Here is a 22,576-nt window from a genome sequence, read left to right as displayed (position 1 = left end):
AATAAAATGTAATTCAACATTTGCAGATGTACATCAGAAGAAGAAATCTAACATTAACAGTACTAATGCTAAATACTATGAGTTTTATTTGCTGTCAAAGACTAATTTGATTGCAGTGACTTAGAAGACTTCTCCTATCATCTCTGCAACCAACAGAAACATAGCAATCGATGGGTACAAACAGAGGAATGGATGAATGAAGGGAAGTCACTACCTGCAGTGAGTCAGTGGTGTGAGAGGTTGGCTGGCCAGCCTTTCCGTATCCCTGACCGTGAGCTGTCAACAACCGTCCCGTCAGATCCACGGCAGCCCGCCAGTTCTTAGTGCTCTGCGGGGAAGTAGAGTCGCAACATGTCAAGGGGGCGCCACGCTGATTGACTGACTCTGCTATGAATCATGCATTTTGTCTGAAGCAACATGTCTGCTTTCCTCTAATGGCAGCTAATTAGTTCAGTAATTCTGTATTGCAATCTGATCTTTTTAAAGGCTCTTTCTCTCAGTCACACATGCGTTTGCAAAGTTCTAGAAAATCCAAATGAATCCAGAATGAAAAACTTCCATCCTTGTTTCTATTGCTTATTTGCTATAGAAAAAAGACCAGCAGGAGCTCCAGAGCTTTTGGATGTTGAAATATTAGACAATAGAGAAAAATATCTCCGATGCAAGGAGTGGTAATACAGTAGAGATGAGGAACAAACTGGACTTTTAGCTCAAAGTCCTCCTGGAGTTTTTTAGCTCCAGGAGCTGACAGTTGGAGGTTTATCATAATTTGTGGGTTTGTCTGTATGAATAAAGAAAATGAAGTTGATTGTACTAAAGAGAGCAAAAACAACATGCTGAATCCAATTTTAATCTAGAAAGAGGCAAAAGTGGAGCTCTTAGTTTTCTTTCTTGAAAATGGATTTGTCTAATTTAATATTTTACCCCTTTGGTCTAGCCAATAGTCAAGAATTATATTTATCATATGGTGGTTTTAAGTAAAAGATGTCTAATGAATAAAATATTAAAAAATAAAAAAGAAGGAAACATTGAAGGAAGGGAAAAAGCAAGTGCATAATGTCGGAGGGATAAAATATTTACTTTGGGGTGCAAAATAAAGTCTGGATAGCCATTTTTTTCCCAAGTCTTCTTTTCATTTCCACACTTATCCAAATATTTTTGTTTCTCAAAAAATATTACTATAACTTTATGAATTTGGAGTTCTTATCAACTTATATTCTCATATGAGTTATTTGGTGATGCGATTCCAGTGAAAAACTGGAAAAAGTTTATTTGTGTCTAGGTATTACAAGGTGAAAATTAATTCCAACGCTTAAAATATCCTAAATTGTATCCTGTGATGAAGATGGTAATCATAGTACTAATACAAATGTAAGTAAACCCCAACTTTATTTACACTTCTTCATCCAATCATTTCCAAAGATAACCCAAAGAACCTGGGTTACTTTCAGACACTTGGTGTGAAATTTTAATTTTATTATTCCACACAAAGAATGATTAAATAAGGCAAACTTAAAAATTAACATCAAAATAATACTCTATTTATTTTTTGTGGAATAGATGCAGCAAGCCACAGAGGAGCACAGCAGTATTATAAATGTCTTTTTTTTGTTGCACCTAGAGTAGATCATCACAATAACCACATGTGCTGATATGAATAACCACATATTTCTGAAACTCACAAGAATTTGCAGATTTTTGAGGATGTACTCGTGTAGATATATGCTAACGTCAATGGTAATATCACTACATCTAAGCCTGAAATATAGAAAACAGAGCAAATTGAACAAAGGCTGCGTTTTCATGAATGCTGATGTACAAGCCATACAAGCGCACTGAAACCCAGAGAAGGAGTGAATATGCATATAAACACACACAGACCCAGATATTAGCAGCATCTGCTTCCACAGGAGGTGGTACAATAGAGAGAAGGGGAAAGAGGAGGCGGAGGTGTGAGAGTCACCCCACCCCATCAGCACACATGACAAGGTCGGCTTGCCGATTGGGTCCTAAGTGCTGCGCCATTCATCACAGCCAGAGAGCTAATTAGGAGACAGCGAAAGAGAGGGGGTAACTTTCTTTCTAGTCATCTTTATCGCAAAACTCATCACCGTTCTCTTTGTCCCTCTCTGTTGTAGATGCTCTCTTTCAGCTTCATCCTTTCTTCCTTTCTTTTTTCATGTTTCTCCGACATTTGTTTTCCCCTCCATCTTCCCACTTCCTCTCCCTTTCATCGCGGTCTAATTTTTCCCTCCCTCATCCTCTTGCTGTCATTTCCTCATGCTTTGCTCCTTCCTCGTCCCGCCCTCCTCCGCTCAGTTCTCCTGCCCTGCGCCAGTAGCTGCACTGCCTCTGAATCTTCATTAGGGGGGGAAATGAAGCTGAAAACGAGTAGGCAGCGTGGATGGCCAAAAGCAGCTGCACTCACTCACACACAAGCACATCCTGCTACAGTACACCACTGCCCTGCCACAGGGCATAAAAACAAGACAGGTGTGCAAGCGTTGGTCTCTAAGTGTCTTTGTGAGGCTGGGATTTAGGCTGATTGTTGTGCGATAGCTGCATTCCTCAACATGCACACATAGACACACAGTGGAGACGGGACAGAAAGGGATAAGGGGCTTCAGAGACACATGAACGGGATGTGGATGAAAGAAATCTGGCTGACATTAATGGAGGAACAATAAAGGCTTTAAAGCTGGCTACAGGAGGGAAACAAGCAAAACTATAAACAACTGAAACAGCATCTCAGAGTCTAGAGACAGTGGCCAGCGGAGCAGACAACAAAATGTGGAGGAGACAGTTTATGCAAAGTGGATGGTCAAAAAAAGAGAAAAAAAGTGACTAAACCTCAATAAGTGAACTTCAGCTTAGTCCTTATGCAACGATGCAGCATCACACAATATTATCTTACACCACCCTGTAATTTTAGTTCTTGAACCAAACCAAACATTAGAGCCGAAAAAGGAGGTGGTGATTTGAGAAGCGAGCTAACGGCCTGCATTGTTCGAGTGGCAAGGTGACAGGGTCAGGACTCCGCTGAAGATGTAATGTGAGCGCCCTCCGTGAGATAATAACAGACATCTGAGACTCACTGTGATTTAAATTTGAGCAGACCGAGGTCTGACCTCACTGATGAAAAGAAACTATACGAACCATCACAGGCAGGACCGAATCCAGATGTTAATCTAACATTTAGAACACAAAGGGTCTTTGCTGCAATGTCAGATATAACATGTTTTATCTTTTCAATTTCTCAAGGCCAATTTGGTCGGTTAGCCTTATTCTACCTGCCTGACATAGCCCACTTTGTCTTTTAGGTCAGACTCACTGAAACTCGATCAGAGAGCAGGGTTTAAGCCACACTGACTTTCTGTATTAGAACACAATTTGTCTTTATTGATTATGGAAGATTGTCCAATCTGAGAAATCATTTGTGCAACACTAAGAATAAAATTAAAAGAACAAATCTAGATAGAGTTATGAAGAAAAAAATGGAGAGAAAGTACTTTTATTTCCTGAGATTGTGCATCTTTTTGTTTTGTTGCCGACTAAAGGATGAATGAGGTCCATTAGTCTGTGAACCTGCTGCAGGCCTTATGAGGAGCACTTCAAAGCTGCATTATTTTTTTATATTTCCAATTTAATCTTGGTTTAGCTAACTGAAGAAAAATAAACTATTCTGGGTCTTTACAAACAGCAGCATATATTTTAGAAACATTTTAGACGTCCCCCACTGCTCTCATGCAATCTGAATAAGTCAGGCTGCCCAATATATTAGAAATACATTGACAACATGAGTATAAAAAAACATTCATATTGCAAAACACTGTTATGAGTGCAATAACTGTTGCCTAAAACCTTCCAAGTGTTATGAACAAGTATTTTACATGCTAATGTATGCTTAGCCAGTTAGAGTCTCATGGCAACTGATGCTCACCCTGGAGACAGACGAAATTACCCAAAATGCTAAAGGTCAAAATTTGAAGAATGCCAAGATGAGAAAGAGTGAAAAGGAGAATAAAAGGTACATATCATATTGCATCAAATATCATCACAATGTTTACCAATATTATTGCTATCACAAGATTTCTTGATGCTGTGCAGCCCATGAATATGAGAGGGGGGAGATAAAATGAGCTACTGTCCAGGTGAATTTGTACATTTTTAAATGATTCCAAGCTACAGTTTTAAACGACCTTACAACTGAGCAAAATGTAGTTTGTAAGGTAATTTAAACAAAATTCCTTCAGGTAATAATCATCAACAAAACATTATTAGCAGCAATAAAGTCGCAGCTGTCAACAGGCAACACAAACAAGCTGGAAGTTAAATAAGAAATTTGGGTTTTGCAAAAATGCAATGATGAGCAGCAAACTAGAATTAGAAACACATTGTGTTACCCCATGTTTATGCATGGGGTATTTATAGCAGACTCTGTAACTAGAGAGTGGCAGATGACTGATAACATCACACACAGAAAGACTGCATTGAACACCAGAAGAGTGAATGAAAGTAGACAAAAAGCTATCACAAGAAACTGCCTTTGGTGTGAAAAACATTGGTTCAAACATATTTCTACTACATAAAAAGAACAGAGTCATCTGTAGAGGTATTGAAGTTCTGATAAACAGTATTTTTGTCTCAGAAATGTAACCAATATTATTCATATTTATAGAAAATAATGCTGGGCCAAGGATTGAGCCCTGAGGAACACCCCTAAAAGGGTAAATAATACAGCAACAGAAAATGATCCAGTTTCAGTAGAACAAATCCTGAATGTGATATCCCTCTATTCACAATACTGTCATATGTCAGGCAAAAAGACTTCAACAGTGTCTCAAGCTGTTGAAGCTTGTCCACTAATATATATACATTTACCTTTGAAGTGAAAATCTCAAAAAACCCTGTGGGATAGTTTAAGGAATCTCAGAAGCAGAAACGACCTTCTGTTGACTAAATTTCAGTTTGAAAATAAAAAATAAAAAGAATTTCTTGTCCCATCACTTCCCTCTTTGTTTTGACCTTTGTGAATCAAAGACTTGAATAATTTCAATTAACACAAAATTAGTGGTGCAATAAAAAAATCTAAGCAATAGTCTGATGGTGATTAATAATTTAGCACAGCTTAAATGACTTAGCAATAATTCATAATCAGCTCCACCCCAAAAGAAATAAGGAGGCATTACCATGGTGATTTATTGTGAGTCTTATCAAATGAGAAGCTCAATATGTGTATTGGAATACTTTTTGTCATGTCTCAGACAGTTCAGGAAAGTGACATTTTTCATCTTGTTTTAACGGCTGGTATAGCTTTGCATTAGTTTAAAACACTAGGAAGATGAAGGACATGAAGAAAGGCTATTAAGGTACTGAAAAGTAGTATAGCTTCTTAAAATAATATCTTCCAGGATAAATGTGTTCAGAATGTTTAAAGCCACACAAAACAAGCCAATTAATAATTAACAAGTCTGACTAAAAATGGTTCACCCAAACTCTGACACACACCCATGCAAATGTGTGCAATAAAAATGTGCACAGATAATGTCCTCCTTCACTCCCTCAGACACACAAACACACATAATTAGTTTCTTTGCCAGTTAAAAGGGGTGATGCTTCTTAATTGTGTTGAAGATCGGAAGTTCAGTGCGTCTGTCCTTTGGTGAGTTTGAAAAAAAACCTCTGCATAACAAAGCCTGATGAACAAACGAACGCCCACTTGCTCTCTCTCACAAGACCAGGGGCCTCCAGGCGAATCAAACTTAAAAGGGCTTCCTCACACCAGCCCTGGTTAACACAGGGAGCTCCAGTGCTACTTTAATTAAGCTTCTGTATTTTGGATTACACTGAGGCTGTAGGAAAATATAGTAATATCCTAAAAGTGTATGCCAGTCATTGGCTAGGTCCACTTTGATGTCTCTGTTGTTGGCCTGCGGACACTTGAACCAGGGGACATATATTGCCCCCCAGCTGAGGGATGGTTACTGAGCTGATTTGCAGTTCACAAAGCAGTCGTTTTGTCTCCCACAGGCAATCACTCCGACTCTTCAAACAATATCACAGAGAGATGGTGAGACACAAGGCAACATAAAACACCACGTTAATACACTGTACTTGCACATAGCTTGCAAGAAAACTCCCAATAATACTCCCCAAGTTGGCTCAACACTGCTTCATGTTGTAAGTGAGGTTCCTCTGGGTGACATCAACTACTGATTGAGTTGTGGGCAACTGAATAGTGCCTGATGGTTTGCTTGTCAACAGTAACAGCATTTACTGTTACTGTTATTCCCCTCAGAGAGTGCGACGGAGGACATCTTTCAGAGCTGTATGCCCACCCTGCTCTGCAATCAACGGCTCCCAAAGTAGGCAAGTCTTTATCGGTAGCGCACAACACAGAGGTGAAGATAGTAGTTGACATGGAAACTGAAACTGAAAATCTAGTGAGAGAAAGTTATTTATAACTGTGGAACCTTTTTTTTTCTACATTTTTATCACATTAAGGCTTCAGACTTCAAGACTTCAATACATTTTAACGTATTCTACATAATCAACCAAAACACAGTAATTTACTTTCAACTCAAAAATCACCAAAAATTTCTGTATGCTGAAAAAGCATCCATAAATTAAACAAGCTTCTGTTCGTGAACCCTTTGGAGTACATGCAAGCCTTGGTGTCTTTGTGAAAATAAATATGTATTTTTTTTTACCTTTGCAAATGGATATTTACAAATGAACTCAATCCAATCAGGCAATTATTGAGTTGTTATAAATAGCAGAATGTGCAGGAATTTCATTATTTAAATGTACACTTGATAACTATGCACAACTTCATGGCAAATAAAATCCACATAAATTCTGGGTATGAATGAGGTATGTTTGTAACATAAAAAATATAGAGGTGTATCACAAGAAATTCCATGAACCTATGTTAAGTCTCCCTCAGAATGAGTTTTTTTTTTAGCAAAAAAAAAAGAAGAAAAAAAAAATATATATATACATATAAAATTTCATTTGTACAAGTATTTGCTTACATTTTATCATTTCTGTCAACATTTTGTAACATGTAATTTTAAGGTGTGCACAAAGCCTACTTGATAAAAGGATGCAAATATTATATGGTATAAACCATAAGAATGTCAAGAATGTTGTACAACTTGAAACAAAATCTAATCATTATTAAATTAAAGTTTTTGGTTTGATCATACACTTCCTAAAAAGGAAGTTGCAGTTACATTCAAAACAGACCCGATTTGTGGTAGTATGATGCAAATGCATCATAGCAATAAGTAACTATAATCTTTCTTTATTTTAGTAAAATGGGCCATTTATCACCATCTTGAAATCAATGTGAGGAAGACGCTAAAATTCAGCAAAAGGCCGACTTGGCACCATATTATCGAGGCTGCAGACTTCTCTGTCAGTCATCTTAACCAATGTACTATTGCAGTGCAACAGTCTATGCCAGGAGGACTAAATGTGAAGCACTGGCTGTAAGTCCCATACACCAGCATACTGGCAGTGACATACTGCCATAAAGTGTCATATTCTACTTCAACATTTCCTAAACCATTTCTGTCCGTGTCACTCCTGAGATGTCAGAAAGCACTATGTTGGTAAGCAACAGGGTGAAGTTTACCTGCAGTTTGTAACAAGGATCATGTGGCCACAGCCACTGTACATAGAGCAAGGTGAGAACAGCTTCTGCTAGGGTTTAAACATGCCCTTCAGAGCAACAAAAGCTGACAGTGCGTTTCTCAGACCCCAGTCTGTGAGAGTAACTAGTGGTGGAAATGACAGCTATGTAGAAAGGTTATGATAATGACAAGTAAAGGTTAGGGCAATGATATCAAAGTGCAATGCAGCAGCTGGGTCGTTGGAGTCATTATGAGGAGGCTGTCTGAACGAGCCGAGGTGGGTCTCTTTCTCTCTCTCTTTTTGCACACACAATGACACACACAAACATACACGCTGGCCTCCGGCCCAGACGGCGTCAAACTGTGGGAGGAAGGAGAGGTTAGATTCTCTGGCGGGCAGCAAAGAGGAAAGAAGGAGAGAGACAAAGATGAGGAGAAAGAAAGAGGGGATGAGAAAGAGAGGAGGTGGGTGATTGCTAATGAAGGGGACAGATGAGGCCAACCCTGGGTGGTGCTGAGCCAGAGACAAGCTCACTGCTGACCACGCCACAGTCGGGACAAGAGAGGAGACTGAGGTCACAGGAAGACAAAGAGAGAAGGCTAAAGAAGCAGTCCCGAACTATGCATAGATTATCCAGTGTCATTAACAGCGATAGTTCCTTTATGGACCAAATAAACATGCACTTAAAATATATATATATTTTAAATCATTTGCTGGTCAGAGAGTTAGATAATTTTGCTTATATACTTTGTTTAATGATTTCTTTAAACAATTGAGTGCATAGTTTTATATCTAAATTATACATTAAGGACCAAATGTGTATCCTTGTTCCAACATAAATGCTTCATGTAAAAGTTTTCTAACTTTCCTGATTCAGTTTTTTAACCCACACAACAGACTCCACCGTAAACATTGACTACAAATGAAAGATTAATATTTCTACAGTGGGCAAAGTGTGCAATTGGATGCAAGGGAAGAAAGATGGAAGGAAGGGATGAAACATGAAGAAAGACGGTAAGAAGCTAGGGAAAAATGGAGACAGGGCACAGAGGAAAGAAAGAAGAGAGGAAGTAAGGTGAATAACAAAGGCAAAGAAGAAGTACAGGCACAAGAAAATAAAGAATTAAAGGATGGAAAAGTGGAGAGGAAAAATGAAACAAAGAAGACATGAGAAGGAAAAAAGAACAAAGGAAAGAGAGGAAATGAAAAAGAAAAAAAGGAAAAGGTTGAAAGGAAGAAGTACAGAAAGGGGGTGAAGGACACAAGGAAGGTCAGAAGGAAATAGGTAGGGCACAAGGAAAGATGTATGCAAATACAAAAAGAAGGAAGGAAAGACAGAAATACATATCTTTGCTTCCTCTTAATAAGGAAGCAAACACAAACAGACAAATAGAACAATAGCAAGAAGGCAGAGAGAGATGGAATAGAGGTAGAACACAAGAAAAGATGTTAGGAAAGAAGAATGGAAAGGAATTGAGGTGGGACAAATGGAAGGAAGGACACAAGGAAATAAGGAAGGACAAAAAACAGAAGAAGAGTGTAAGAAGGGTGTCCAAGAAAGAAAAGAAAAAGCAGAGAGACAAAAGAAAAAGCAGAGAAAGGAAAGAATGAGGAACTGGAAAAAAACCCTCAGAAAGTTAGAAGGAAGAAAACAAGGAAAGGATTGCAGGACACAAAGGGATTATGACCCAAAGAAGAAGAGTAGGACATAAGTAAGAAGGACATGAGAAAGAAAAAGGAAGTAAAGGAACAAGAATGGAAGAAGGGTTACAAAGAAGAAAGCAAGCAAGTAAGAAAGAAATTCTTTAAAACGTCTCCCGAGTTAAACAGTGTTGATATTTTTTAGCTTGCTTTTAGTCCAAAGAAGGCTATTTTTTTAAGCAGGTGCATCAAAGACATCTCATCAAATCTGTAAAGTAGTGGTAAAGTTTTTCTCCTGTGTAAATTTTATCTGCAAGAAAACTGACTGTGTCTATTAAATCAGACCTCTAGATTTATCCAAAGAAGAGAAAATGACTATTCTTTACAGTATTTTTTATATTTGGTTGTTTTTAGGACATCTTTGTGTGTGCTATAAACGTGTGAGTGCATATATGAATAAAGGGAGCATTGATGGTGCCATAGGGTGCAGTCACTCCAAGACTCTGCAGCATGACTCATTCTGCCAGCTCATAGCGGGGCTCTGCAACGAACGCACATGAAAGCAGCCCTATTAAAGGAGCACTAATGTCACCCGAGCAAAATGCCATAAACTAAGGAGGATCACAGCTGACAGCAAACATCACATAATGTATAATGCCATGAAGTAAATACAGGTCAGACACAGAAATGTGGATGTCAGACATCTGAAGAGCAGGTAGAAGGTACAAGAAGGGATGTTTCCGCACTATATGATTGATTGGACGTCTTGACCCATAATCTGCTTTTAACGGCCAACAGCATTCTGACATGTTCATTTCCCTGTCTGCATATGAGTAATGGTGTGTGGGTGCATGTTCTGCTTGCTTGTGCACATCCTCTCATATTCTCATTTTTAACCTTCCCTCCCAGCTCTTTGAGATACATCACCTTCAGCAGCTTTGATCTACGAGCTTGTTTGATCTCAGAAGTTTAGAAATTTCATAATTTATTAGTAAGTCAATCAGAAGAATTCAAAAAAGAGAAGGCAGGAAATGGAGAAGAGGCTGTCTGATCTATACATCAGTAAAAGTGATTTTGATTAGAGGATCAACAACGGAACTATGTATATGTGTTTTGTAGAGTCCGTTTTCCTGTGCATTTAAAAAAATATATGTCAGTGATCAAGATCATGGGTGCATGATCATGTTACAAAATGGGGGAGAGAAGCAAGGAAGATAGGGAAGATAAATAATTGCACAAAAACCACGTTAATCAAAGGCTTTCAAGTTACGTTCAACAGTCAGAGTGGTAATTATGCACAACTCTAGGGTAAAAAAAGGTAGAGTAGATCAGTGCATGGTGATGAAGAATCTAAAAAAAGAAAGAAAAAAATGGAACACCAGCAGTCCGTGGTATTTCCAAGTTTTTTTAACTGAGAAAATGGATGAAATTTGGCTACATGCCACAATACATACATATATATATGTACACACACAACAGATTTTATTTAAAAACCAAGTAGTATCAAGTAGTTGAGAATAATTTTCACTAATGTACTTGGTCAATTTTCATAAACATAAAAAACAAAAAAACTAAAATTCATCTGTGTGGCCTGCAAAGTGTCATTAAATCATATCATCAATTAGATGTTAAACCTCACAAAACAAGTTCTGACAACTTGAAGTGTCTGACAAAAATATGCATGTTTCTTTAAACATGACTTTGTCACATTGACAATCACAATTACATTTGGATTTCATATGACAGATTACTTCCTAGCGGTGCATAAGCCGAAAGAGAATGATACAGGTTTTACCTTCTAATTTGTATTCAGACCTTTAGGATGACAGCCAAACATAAAATGCAACGCAACCTATTACCTTCGGAAACACTAAATAAAGTCAACCTCATTTATGTCTTTTAAAATGTCTTTTAAAATCAGTACCAGTAAGGCCTCAAGAGTTTCAAGCAGTCCCCTGCTACATTGACATTTTGCTAATGATAAATCTTACAGTTCCAACAGCTGCCCAAGTTTTTTTTATAACTGCAAACTTTCATCAGTTTCTTTTACAATAAATTTGTATCAAAGTGTCCAATAAGCCCTACATATATAATGTCGGGTACAACCTTTGTTTATGCTTAAGGCCAGGTGAAGCTCTCCCCCATCTCTATACATCTCACTCTCACACACCTCTGCTTTCTTTTTCCTTCTTTGCCATCTCTGCTGTAGGGCTGCATTACCTTACAGCTCCCCAGTTCTCCCCTTTCGCTCAGCCAGTGCTCCAGGGAGCCACCCACACCAATCAGCAGACAGCATATGATCTTCTCACACATACACTCAAACACATGCACTCACCTACACCATATAGTGCAGTGGAAGGGAAACTGAAAGTACCAGCTTGTCTGTGTTTATATATACACCGAGTCCAGAAGGCCCTTGAAATATGCACAGCAGTCCCATGCATAATACATGGGCACAGCAGGAGAAAAGAACTTGTGAGCCGAGTGGATCTCTGCCTCTCCATCTCCTCACTCCACCCCTCCCTTCCCAGTCTGTAACACTGTCTGCTGAAGCTGCTGTGCATATGTCTTAAATAACAACTGTCTCTCAGGGTCATGTGTGGGTCATGAATTGTGATGGAGGGAACGCATCAAGGCTGGGGTGGCAGTGGAAAAATGGATAGACGGCAGCAGGAAAAAGGAATGAGGTGAGACTGCGCGGTCACACAGAAAGTCACGCAGTTTTATGCTCAGCAGATGAAGAACTATAATCTGAACTGAAAGGAGGTGAATGATTCACTGTTTTCAGTCAGCTGAGACCAAACCTGGTGGCAGCTTCAGCAGGATCACTGACGTTTACAGGCTGTGTGTCCAAAGGTCAGACAGTCTGTAGATGCCACAGAATGCCAAGCAGTGGTAACTTACTGCAGCTTTGTCATTTACCTCCAGAAAGTGAAGTGCAGCTCGATGACAGGGCCTGTGCTTGAGTAATGATGTTTAGCACCGGGACTCATTGAGGAGCCTTACGTAAGACTTGCATATTCTCCAAATCAAACATCTAAAGTCTGAAGCATGGAACAAAAACTTTTCAAAGTCCAATCTAGGTTTGTCTCTTTGGCTAACAATTTATATGATGGATGAGGTGGGTGCTCATTACATCATTTAAATTCAAGGTGCCCTTCAAATAAAAACAAGATCCTATAGAATATCCTGCACTCTGGAACATAAATGTTTTGGAGGATAATAATATTGTCACTGTCTGTTAAAATAATAAGACTTCAGCCTCAAAATTTGTTTTGAATAAAATGCAAAAATATTTTTACTTTGCAGACCGTATATGTAGGTGTACCTGCAGAATAGAAATGTTAACATTTTATCAATTGTTGATAAAATGTTAACATTTTTTATTTTTATCTGATCAACCTACACAAGGCAGTTCATTATCCTGAAATGGATCAAAAATTATAATTTTAGAGCCACTTTTCAATGCCATTATAGCTTTAAGTCTTTTGGTGTGTGTCTCTACCTGATCTATCTAGAAACTAACAGTTTTATGAAACAGAATGAGAGCAGATTAAACGGGAGCATCTGTGAACATAATTTTTCTGTCTTGCCACTGAATCTCAATTTGGGTCAGGACTTTGACCGTAACATTTCATCTTATGTCTGTACTTTGAGCTAAACCATTCCGTCTTTTTCGAGCTGCACATTTCCATCTACAGTATTTAGTGCCACCCAACATCCAATCAACTCTGACACAATTGTCTATCCTGACTGGCAAAAAAAACTTCCCCACAGTATGATGCTGCCACCACCATTCTGCAGAGTGCTCAGTGTTATGTGGAGTTTTGTTTAGGTAACCAGGGTATCTTCTTCCTGGTGTTTGTAACTTATGTGACTTGTGGTAAAACAACAAGCTATTTTCCCAACAGCACCATTTTGTCTTGTGCAACACTTTGCAGACACCTTATAAATGAGAATATTTTTGACAGAACATTTGGTCTTTCCACTTCACTATTATACACTGCTTTGTGATCTTTTATCACAAATCAAGGGATATACATACTTTTGCAAGGCACTGTATATTTAAATCATTTCAAGCAAAGGAAAAGTGCAAAACTACTTTATGACTTGAAACTTTTCTACAATGTTAAACTTGACACTTCAGTTTGTTCATAAACAAAAATATTGTAAACCACTTACAATGAGCTGCTTGAGGCCGATGAAGGACTGCTCCACAGAGTTGGCGGTGAGGACCTGACGCCTCATGGCTGCCTGCTCTCCCAAGAAACGAAGCATGAGGTCTTTTACGGCATCTCCCTGCATCAAAAAACAATACTGATTACAGTTAACCCACAATGTCTTATTTTTACCATTACATTATGTCCTCAACACCCTGAGCATTAATATCTCAGCTACTAAAAATATCTACTGTGGGCATTAAGGGCATCTAGAATCCATCCAACGGTTAGCAAAAAAAATACCATGGTTCTACTACTTGATCAAGTTTTTGACTTCAAAATGCATGAATCCATATCAATGGACCAGTTATTAAAATAATTGTCTTAATTGTATTTCCAATGCATAAAAACTACCAGCAGTAAAATGTTTAGCTATTTTGGTTCAATACATGGATGTAATCTGTCCTGTTCTAGGTGTCAGCAAGTAATTTAAGGATCAGAACCAAAATGAATTAAACTGGTGCAATAAAATGTTTTAAAAAAACACTAAACAATTACATAAAATTATATGCAGGAGTGCCATAATTTGTGAAAATACTTGAAAAATAAATATATGAACCATGATTTAAGTTCATTGTTAAGAAAAAGGTTTGTTTATACGTACAAAATTATTGTAGGAAAGGGGGCAAAAATTGTACTGTGAAGGTAAAAAATAGTGTGTGAACTGCTGAAGGGTGAGTACATCCAGAGCTCTTAAGAAAAAGACAACAAACATTTCATAGTTCTACTGCAGAAAATCCCAAAATATTGAAGTTGGTAACTGTGATGTGAGGAAATGTGATCAAGGGGTATGAATGCTTCAGCAAGATAAATAATTTTAAAGAATGATGATTTAATTAAATGTGAGACATAACAATACTGACTGATCCTTTACTATTTTTGCACTAATCAATGTGAAGACAGCTGCTGAATCTACAGATAAAAAGTCACTCCGATTCAATGCATACAATTATTGAAACCAAGTTTAAAATGTCTTTACCTGCAGGTTGTCAAATTTCAGCCCAGGCATTGTGAGTTTGTTGCTCTCTACATATGCAGGGCTGTACTGCTGGGTGGCAACAGATATTAAGACTTTCCTTGTCTCCTCACAAGGCAGCCAGGCATCATGTCGCCTGTCCACCTCACTCAAGCTCAGCGCAGTCGCAAATGGGTCATCGCTCCCTGAGAACACAGCTTGGAGTTGGTTAAAGGGCTGTGCCTGTGTGGCTGAAATGGGGACTGGGGCCGGACTTGGAGCTGGGACAGTTTGGGGTGGATGCGGTTGGGAGTTGGTGTTTGGTTCAGTGGGAGCAGAGCCAAACACTGGGCTCGGCGTGGGAGATGCAGATTCCAAAAGTGCTCCTGGGGTGGAGATGGAGGAGGCAGAAGAGAGCTGGCGCTCAGGGGTAAGAGGAATGGGTGGCGGGCCAGCCCCAGGAGAAAGGTCAGCGTTGGGGTTAGAAACAGAAATAAAGGATGATGGAGCAGTAAAAGAATCAAAGAAGTCAGAGGCTGGATTGGCTTGTCCATTGTCAGCAAAGAACTTACTGAGGCTAGGGCTGGGCTGACAAACTAGGGGAGCAGTTAGCTTACTGGGCGTAACAGCTTCATTACTTCCACCCGCACTTCCCATGGTAAAGCTGGGGGACTTGATCAGGGTAGGCTGGAACCCTTCAGGCACCAATGACTTCGGAAGGGTGCTCTGGCTGAATATGGTGCACACTGGCACAGGCTCATCTTTAGGACTAACCCCTCTAACTGGAACATCATCAGTATTAGCAGCTGGACTCAAACTATCATCTTGAGGTGAGACAGGAGCTGGGACTTGCGGTTGCATGGCCTCCTTCTCTGTTATTTTCTCTTCAGAGCATTCCTGTCCCAGTTGGTCCGCTGAAACTTTAATCTCTGTCGTGTTATGTCCAATTTCACTGTCCTCCTCTATGTTTCCAGAGGTTGCATTCTCTGGCTCCCCACTATCCAGATAGGAGTCGATAGGAGCCACGTCGTCCTCCTCACTGTTGTTAGGTGAGTCGGAAATCATGACGCTCTCCATCATCTGATCATTTAGTCTGTCCATCAAGCTCTCAGTGGGTGTGGCGCTGCTGTCTCCCTGGGGTGTGATAAAGTCTGTGCCACCCAGATCGATGCTGTCTTCTTGGATGCTATCTATGGAGGGAATCTGACTGGTGGCTTCTGCAGCGGGCTCTGAAACTGCAGCTTCATCATCAACTGTGATGCCCAAAGACACAGGCTGCTGGGCATGAGCTTCCCCTTTGTCCATCTTAATGCTCCTGAAGAAACACAAGCTTATTACAATTTTCAAGTTAGCTAGTCCCTATATCACTATATATATGTTAAAATATGTTTTTATTAAAGAATACAAAAAATGAAGTTTTAACTCTGCACAGTTTAAGAACCACATAATCAGTTTGAAATCCTGATCCAATTGATTCTAAAGGGCACTTCCCATGGTAAAGCTGGGGGACTTGATCAGGGTAGAATCAAAGAAGTCAGAAAACCCCCCAAAAAGGATGACTTTTTCTGAATATTAAATGGCTGTTCAACTAATAATTATGGAGGATTCTTTCTAAACAACTGTGGTCTAACCTCATTGTCATTGATTGCCCACTACACAACTGTATAGTCAACAGTTTTTTTCCATGTCTGTGTATGTTGACATTTCTTAATAAAAATTGTCCTTTTTGTATTGGTCTTATGATCTAATTTTCTGAAAAACAGAACTTGGAAGATTTAATTTACTTTCAACCACAATTATTATAAAAATGACACACAAAATTTTTATGTGTGAAATGTATCGCTCTGTATGTGATATATGCAATATGTTTTTCCAATTTCACTGAAATACGCTTTCTGACAATCTTTGAATTTACCGAGAAGTAATGGAATATTCCAAGTTTCTAGATTATTAATGATGTGGGTAGGAAACCTAAGGCTCCCTTGTTTTATGTTCCCCATTTTCCTTTCAGGAAGTTGAAAACCTTCACTTCCTGTCAGTACAAACGCTAATAGATACAAAACTTATCATTTCCACTGACGTACAATTATAGAAGTAAATGTAGTGTACGTTGTTTTATGTTGTTATGCGTGTATGATTCAAAGTGTTTCTCTCTTGACATAGCAATTGGGCTAATGCTACATTAGCCGGTTATTCACCATATTTTACCCTCACTTAACGGCTACCTGGTGCCGAGCTGACGGCCACCGAAGCTTTTCAATTAACGCAACAAACTGCATTTGTAGTCCGACAAGACTAAATTAGAGAAAAATAAACAGAAAGCTAAAACACATAGCTATATTCTTACCTCACTGCCCCTGACGGATGAAAACGCAATGCGCAAGCGTCGCGCAAAAAAGCATCGTCATAGATGACGCAGTGCTATTCTTGAAATTGGTTTACGTAAAACGGAAAGCGCGGAGCAACGTTGTCAGGCTGTTTTTACGAAATGTAACTAGACGCTTGTCTAAAATCACGGAAGTGTTGCTACTGTCGTTTGTTTTTAGCTGCACCGCTCAAATGCTGTTATTTGTAAGGTAATTCTTCATTGAATCGGTTTTCAAAGGATAAGAAACGATTAGCAACAAGGTGAAAGATGGAAGACGACGCCCCTGTCATATATGGCCTCGAGTTTCAGGTAGGTGATACCTAATTTCTGTCGCCTAATTCTACTCGTCTATGTTCATTGATACATTATTATTATTTTTGCAGGCTCGTGCACTTACGGCCCAAACAGCTGAGACTGATGCTATTCGCTTCCTCGTCGGTACACAGTCTCTAAAATTTGACAATCAAGTAAGAATATAATTTTACATTTTTATGAAAAGCTTGGCATAAAGTACATTTTCTCCACTGGAAACTAAATATATTGCTTTTGCACGCAGCAATTATAAGACGTGCACACTGCTTTATGCATTTGGACAAAGTAAAAATAATTTGTCGAGTCGTATGCCTTGTGTTTGACCCCCAAAATCGTTCTTGTATTCATGGAATGATTTTTCTCTTGTCTGTTTCTCAGAGATATTCTCCTAGTTTATTAGATACACATGTTTAGTAAAAGGTTGAACACTCATTTCCCCTTAATTCTTACTCCCATAACGCTGCTTTACTTCTTTGTGAGTTAGTCAACAACATGTTTGAAACATTTCTCAGAGATGTTGAGCTGTTCTGGAATAGCTGGATCCCATTACTACAGATTTGTCAGCTTCATATCCAAAGCTGCTCTTTTTGATTGAGAGCTAGTGACTTTTGATGCCTGTTCAAGAAACCAGTTTGAGATGGTTTGAGCTTTGACATGAGGCATTATTTTGGTTAACATGACCATCAGAAAATATGCTGTCCTAAGTCGGTAAGCATCTAAGGAACCCTAACAATGACAAAAGCATATTGTCCACACCATTACACTGCCACCATCAACCTTGTCCATTCATACACAACAGAGTTGTTGCATGTTTTTGTTTTTTTTTTAAATCTGTGAAGTTTTTATAATTTTTTATATTAATTATATAAAAAATATAATCTTCATTCCTCTCTTTTCCAATACATATCTCCACTTCTTGAGCTGTTCCTCTACATGTGTCCTCTGTTTCTGTAGATCACAATGTCATCTGTAAACATCATCATCATCGAGACTCCTTTTTAACCTCATCTGTTAGTTTGTCAATGACATAAGTAAACAAGAATGAACATGGAGCAGGTCCTTGATAAAGTCCTCCTTGAACACCCCTGTCACTTCTATGGCACACCTGACTGGTGTCTCAGAGATCTCATACATATCCTGCATCTCTTTAATGGCCCATTTCCACTTAGAATGAGAGGTACTCTTGTAGTTTACGCATTGCCATGTTCTACATTTTTCACAACAGTAAGTATTTCCAGACATACATATTTCTTGTATGCTGGTTTTCAGTCAGGCAGCTGACCAGCAGTTTGCAACACTAAGTAGGGGACAGGTATTGCTACATGACTCAGTATTCCATAGAGCCAATGAAAACAGGGTTTACTGTAGGAAGGGTATAATGCAAGAAATTTTGTTACGGTGAGGAACTGTAGCTCTTTGTTTTGTGTGTAGAAATGATCATTTGCAAAGATTCATGTTAAATTTAAGAAAACATTAAAGCTCAAGCAAAAAAAGAGAAACTAAGACAGCTGATGTGAATTTTAGCCTAATTTCACTCTTAATAGAGCACAGAATTACATTATTGAAATCCAGTTTATGTCAAATTGTGTGTAAATAATTCCTTAGAACTTTTACAAACGTTGATGATCTTTTTTGGGAAGCAATTTAACTTTAAATTTATGCCCATCTAAATAGTTAATTGCTAAATTATTCCTATATTGATTGAAGTTGATGCCATTTATTTAAACAATTTATTTCAGTTAGTCTTCATATGTGCACCCAATATTTCAGATGTGCTGTCTAAAGTGAAAGACGATCTAAAGGATATAAAGTATATATTTTTTTCTTTCTGTCTGATTGTTGGGGCTGTAAACCCGTTGGAGTGTCTAAAAGTGTATAAAGGAAACAGAATGAAAGGGTGCATGTGCGTACATGCACATCTTGCAGAGGTCATTACGGAGACAGATGACAGTAACAGTTGGCTCTAAACAGGAAAAGAAATAATTAGCTCTCTCAGTAAGAGGAAGCGTTATGTGTGCCTTAAAAAGAGGGAGCCTATTTTCTGGCCGACTTCAGTGTGAAAACAGTCTGGCACTGAATGCCTTCATGGTTCAGTCCAAGTTCTGTGTAGCGACGCTAATACGAAGCCTTTCGGGAATGGTGACAATGTGTCCCAGTCTCTCTGTGTGATTTCCTTTTACACATATTGGTAGCTTCATATATTTCCTCTCAGTGTCTTCCTTATGCTCAAATCAGTAAGTGCTTCTAAGTCATAATCCTGCAAACTATTCAACAAGTGAGACATAACTAAGGCTTTAACTGATTAGCAGCAGATTATTAGCATGCAACAATGCCTAGTATAGAACAGGAATTGATGAGAAAATAAAAACTGTTAATAGCTGACTCTGTTTTAAACTAGTTTTGGTCACGTGAAGTCGTCTTGAAACTGAGAACTACTTGTAAGAAGACTTTAATATTTAATATTTTTGTTTGATCTGTAGTGATTGTTAGATTAGTTCCTAAAAAATGCTTATACATTTTTTTTTCTTTTCATTGAGTGTGTTACAACTTAAAATTCATACAAATGTTGGCCTCCAGTAAGTAGCAAACAGTAATGTCCTTTATTTAACATCCATGATTCCTTTGTCATATTAACAAGCCAACATATAGTCTGTGACATTCCTCAAATTCTGCCACCGGCTAACACTGAAGTACCAGTAGTCTAATGCAAACAATGGCAAACTTTTGATTAACTCTATGATGAAAAATTTTAAAGAGTGATGTTACTTGATGCTCTATTTTCTCCCATCTACAATCTGTTGTTTTGCAGAAACTCACCAGTCGTTAATGTGTATTTAAATGTGTCTGATGTCAAAGGGCATCCTGAGCTTGAAAAGCTAAGGGGGATCATTATTCATCCTTGAGGTCATCTTCTTTCAGATGACCCTACAGCTGAATCGTGGGCCCAGTCTGTGCGGCTTGTTTTATTCATGAAGCTCATTTTCTTTTCCATTCTGCATAAGTTTTCTGGCCAACACTGGTTAGCTCACTTAGGTGAGTTTGAACTCGCATGAAAAATGTTTTTTCAATTGGCATTTCAGCCCTGATAGCTTCTGCTGCATCCATAAGCCTGCTGGCCTCTCCACCTCCCATTAAGCGTAATGCAGGGTGGAAATGTCTCTCTTAACTCGCTGAGCACCTCTCAAGTCCCTCAGAGACCAATAGTCGAAAATGACAGATCGGAGGGCGCCTCGGCATGGCATTTAAGGCTGCTAACGAGATAAAGCGGCCGAGCTTGGCACCTCTCACCCGCTCACTACTCCTCTGTCCTGCTTACTGTCATCTGTGCGGCTAAAGAGCTTTAGTGGTGAAGCCCGTGAAGTGGGAGCCACAAGCCGACTTGGCTTCATCCCTCCATTGCCCCCTCCTCTTACAAATCTCCCTTCTCTCCTTCTCCTTCCTTTAATTCCTCCCACCACTGGCACATAATTAAAAAGTGCTGGGCTCAGTGCCCAAGTGGCTGAAGGCTATGAGTCACTCCCCAGGCTTGGAAGAATGAAAGAAGGATAAATCACCTGGGGGAGGAGGACTGGAACTTCTCTCCTCTTACACCTAGGTTCATTTGGGGGGGACCCTATTACCAGGCCCTCCAATTACCCTGTCCCACCGGCCTGAATTTATTTGTGCTTCTCCCCCACCACCATAAAATTATAACTTGCCGTAATAATTTCTTGCTTGATGCAGTCCAATCCAAGGTTAATAGCTGCCGAGCTGACTTTGAGGAGGCTGAAGGATGCTGGTGCTCCAGTGCTCTTGTCCTCCCCTCTTACTCCCTATCTACCTCCTCTTGTTTAGCCCGTAAAAGTAGCGCAGACATTGGGGAGTGGAAGTGCCTGCAAGGAGTTATTGTCCACTGCAACCCTATTAATGGTCCCCCAAAGTGTTGTAAGTGTCATTCTCATAGGCGAGGCTGTCATTAAGTCTCTGATCAAACCTTGAGACCCTCACTGTTTTACTGCATTTTGGGCCCTGAACCATATACAATCTTGAGGGACCTCACAGAATAGATTTGCATCTAATGAAAACAGCTCAGTGAAGAAGAGTTCCCATTAACAGCTTATGAATAAAAGTTTAGTTTGTGGAGCTTGTGCAGCTAAACCTCTCAGGTCAAGGAAACTCTTGATCAAGGAAAGACCTCAGTTCAGGCATGCTGTTTTGGATTATAAGGTAGAAAATTATTAATTTGCAATTCTTGCAGTACCGCTTTTTTTGTTGTACAGCTAAAGTAACTTAGGCATATAAACTGAAGCTGAAAACAAGTACGTGTAAGAAGTAATGTAGTCCTGCATGCTAGCCACCATAGATATATTGATATAATAAGAAAACAAAAACTCAAGGATTTCTTAAATCCCAGCAAGAAGGGCAAAAAGAAAAAAAGCACAATGTCACAACATTGTGACATTGTCACAATGTAGAACTTAAGTGGATTTATAACAAATTATTTGAAAATCTCAGTTTTTACAATCATCAGAACAAAATTAAAACATTAATCCAAGTATACTTTTGGTACTTCCTTAGATTTTTAAGAGGCAAAGTTGCAGCTAGATGCTGGTGATCAAACTGAACAATCTTACATTGACTCAGTGCTCATGAAGATCTTTAAAAAAACTGCTTTTGCTGTTCATCAACATCTGAAAGGTTATCAGATCACATTTGAATGTTTTTAAGTCCACCATCCTATAGAGTGGTATATTATTCATAAAGCATCCAAGACAGCTGCCAATCTTCCCAGGGCTGGTATGATTTATTTTGGTTGTGCGTCCAATTGCATTGTCAAAGAAACTTTTAACAAAGCCCGATAATTAGATCACAGACTGTATTTTATAACAAATTATTTGTGATAAAATAATTATTAGAAAGACTGAACAAATATAGCTTGTCTAGGACAGCCCAGTGTAAAATCATTATGACTGTTAATCGTGATGACAAAGGGCTGATGACGTGTCCTTCATTTTTAGCCACAGCTTGCTGTCTCTGCGTTAAACATGAATGCATCTATACTCATCTATAGAGATGAGTACAGATAATGTACTCATCTGTACATCATAGGCGAAATTTACAATTAAATGACTGAAAATGAAAACAATAGCACATAGAACTCTATTTTCCCTTGATCATCTTTGATTGCTTATCGGCAAAGCTGGAAGATTTGAATTTATAATTTCAATAAATGCATCCAAAATAAGACTTTCCACTGTCTTTGTCAATGACATAGGGCAGCTAGGGCTGCATGAGATTGAAAACTCTTGCATGTTATTAGAAAACAAAATAGTGACTATCAGTTGCAGAAATGTTCCCATCTTCTTTTATCCTCTCTGTTTTTCTGTGCTTCCAACACTTTGTGACCTTTAGCGTTTTGGGTAATGTCATTTGTGTCCAGGCTGAATATCTGCTTCCAAGAAA

At 38.8% G+C, this 22,576-nt stretch overlaps 2 protein-coding genes across 2 annotated transcripts in view; one reads left to right on the top strand and one right to left on the bottom strand.

The window, feature by feature from the left end:
* The window catches only part of trappc12 (trafficking protein particle complex subunit 12), a 28,882-nt gene extending 12,045 nt beyond the window's left edge, over positions 1–16,837 (bottom strand). Inside the window, exons 1-4 of the mRNA XM_055038301.1 lie at positions 16,802–16,837; positions 14,479–15,769; positions 13,462–13,578; positions 215–328 (exon numbers count right to left, since the gene is read on the bottom strand). Of these exons, the coding sequence (XP_054894276.1) occupies positions 215–328; positions 13,462–13,578; positions 14,479–15,759 (1,512 nt within the window). The 5' untranslated portion in view covers positions 15,760–15,769; positions 16,802–16,837. The remainder of the gene's footprint in view (positions 1–214; positions 329–13,461; positions 13,579–14,478; positions 15,770–16,801) is intronic.
* Positions 16,838–16,926: 89 nt separating this feature from the next.
* Positions 16,927–22,576, top strand: part of eipr1 (EARP complex and GARP complex interacting protein 1) — a 49,048-nt gene continuing 43,398 nt past the window's right edge. The window contains exons 1-2 of the mRNA XM_055038302.1: positions 16,927–17,131; positions 17,206–17,289. Of these exons, the coding sequence (XP_054894277.1) occupies positions 17,090–17,131; positions 17,206–17,289 (126 nt within the window). The 5' untranslated portion in view covers positions 16,927–17,089. The remainder of the gene's footprint in view (positions 17,132–17,205; positions 17,290–22,576) is intronic.

Source organism: Poeciliopsis prolifica, unplaced genomic scaffold (genome assembly GCF_027474105.1).
Source record: "Poeciliopsis prolifica strain line A6 unplaced genomic scaffold, Auburn_PproV2 SCAFFOLD013, whole genome shotgun sequence".
NCBI classification, from domain to species: domain Eukaryota; kingdom Metazoa; phylum Chordata; class Actinopteri; order Cyprinodontiformes; family Poeciliidae; genus Poeciliopsis; species Poeciliopsis prolifica.
The sequence above is the reverse complement of the archived record's forward strand: the minus strand, read 5'-3'. Positions and strand labels throughout refer to the sequence as shown.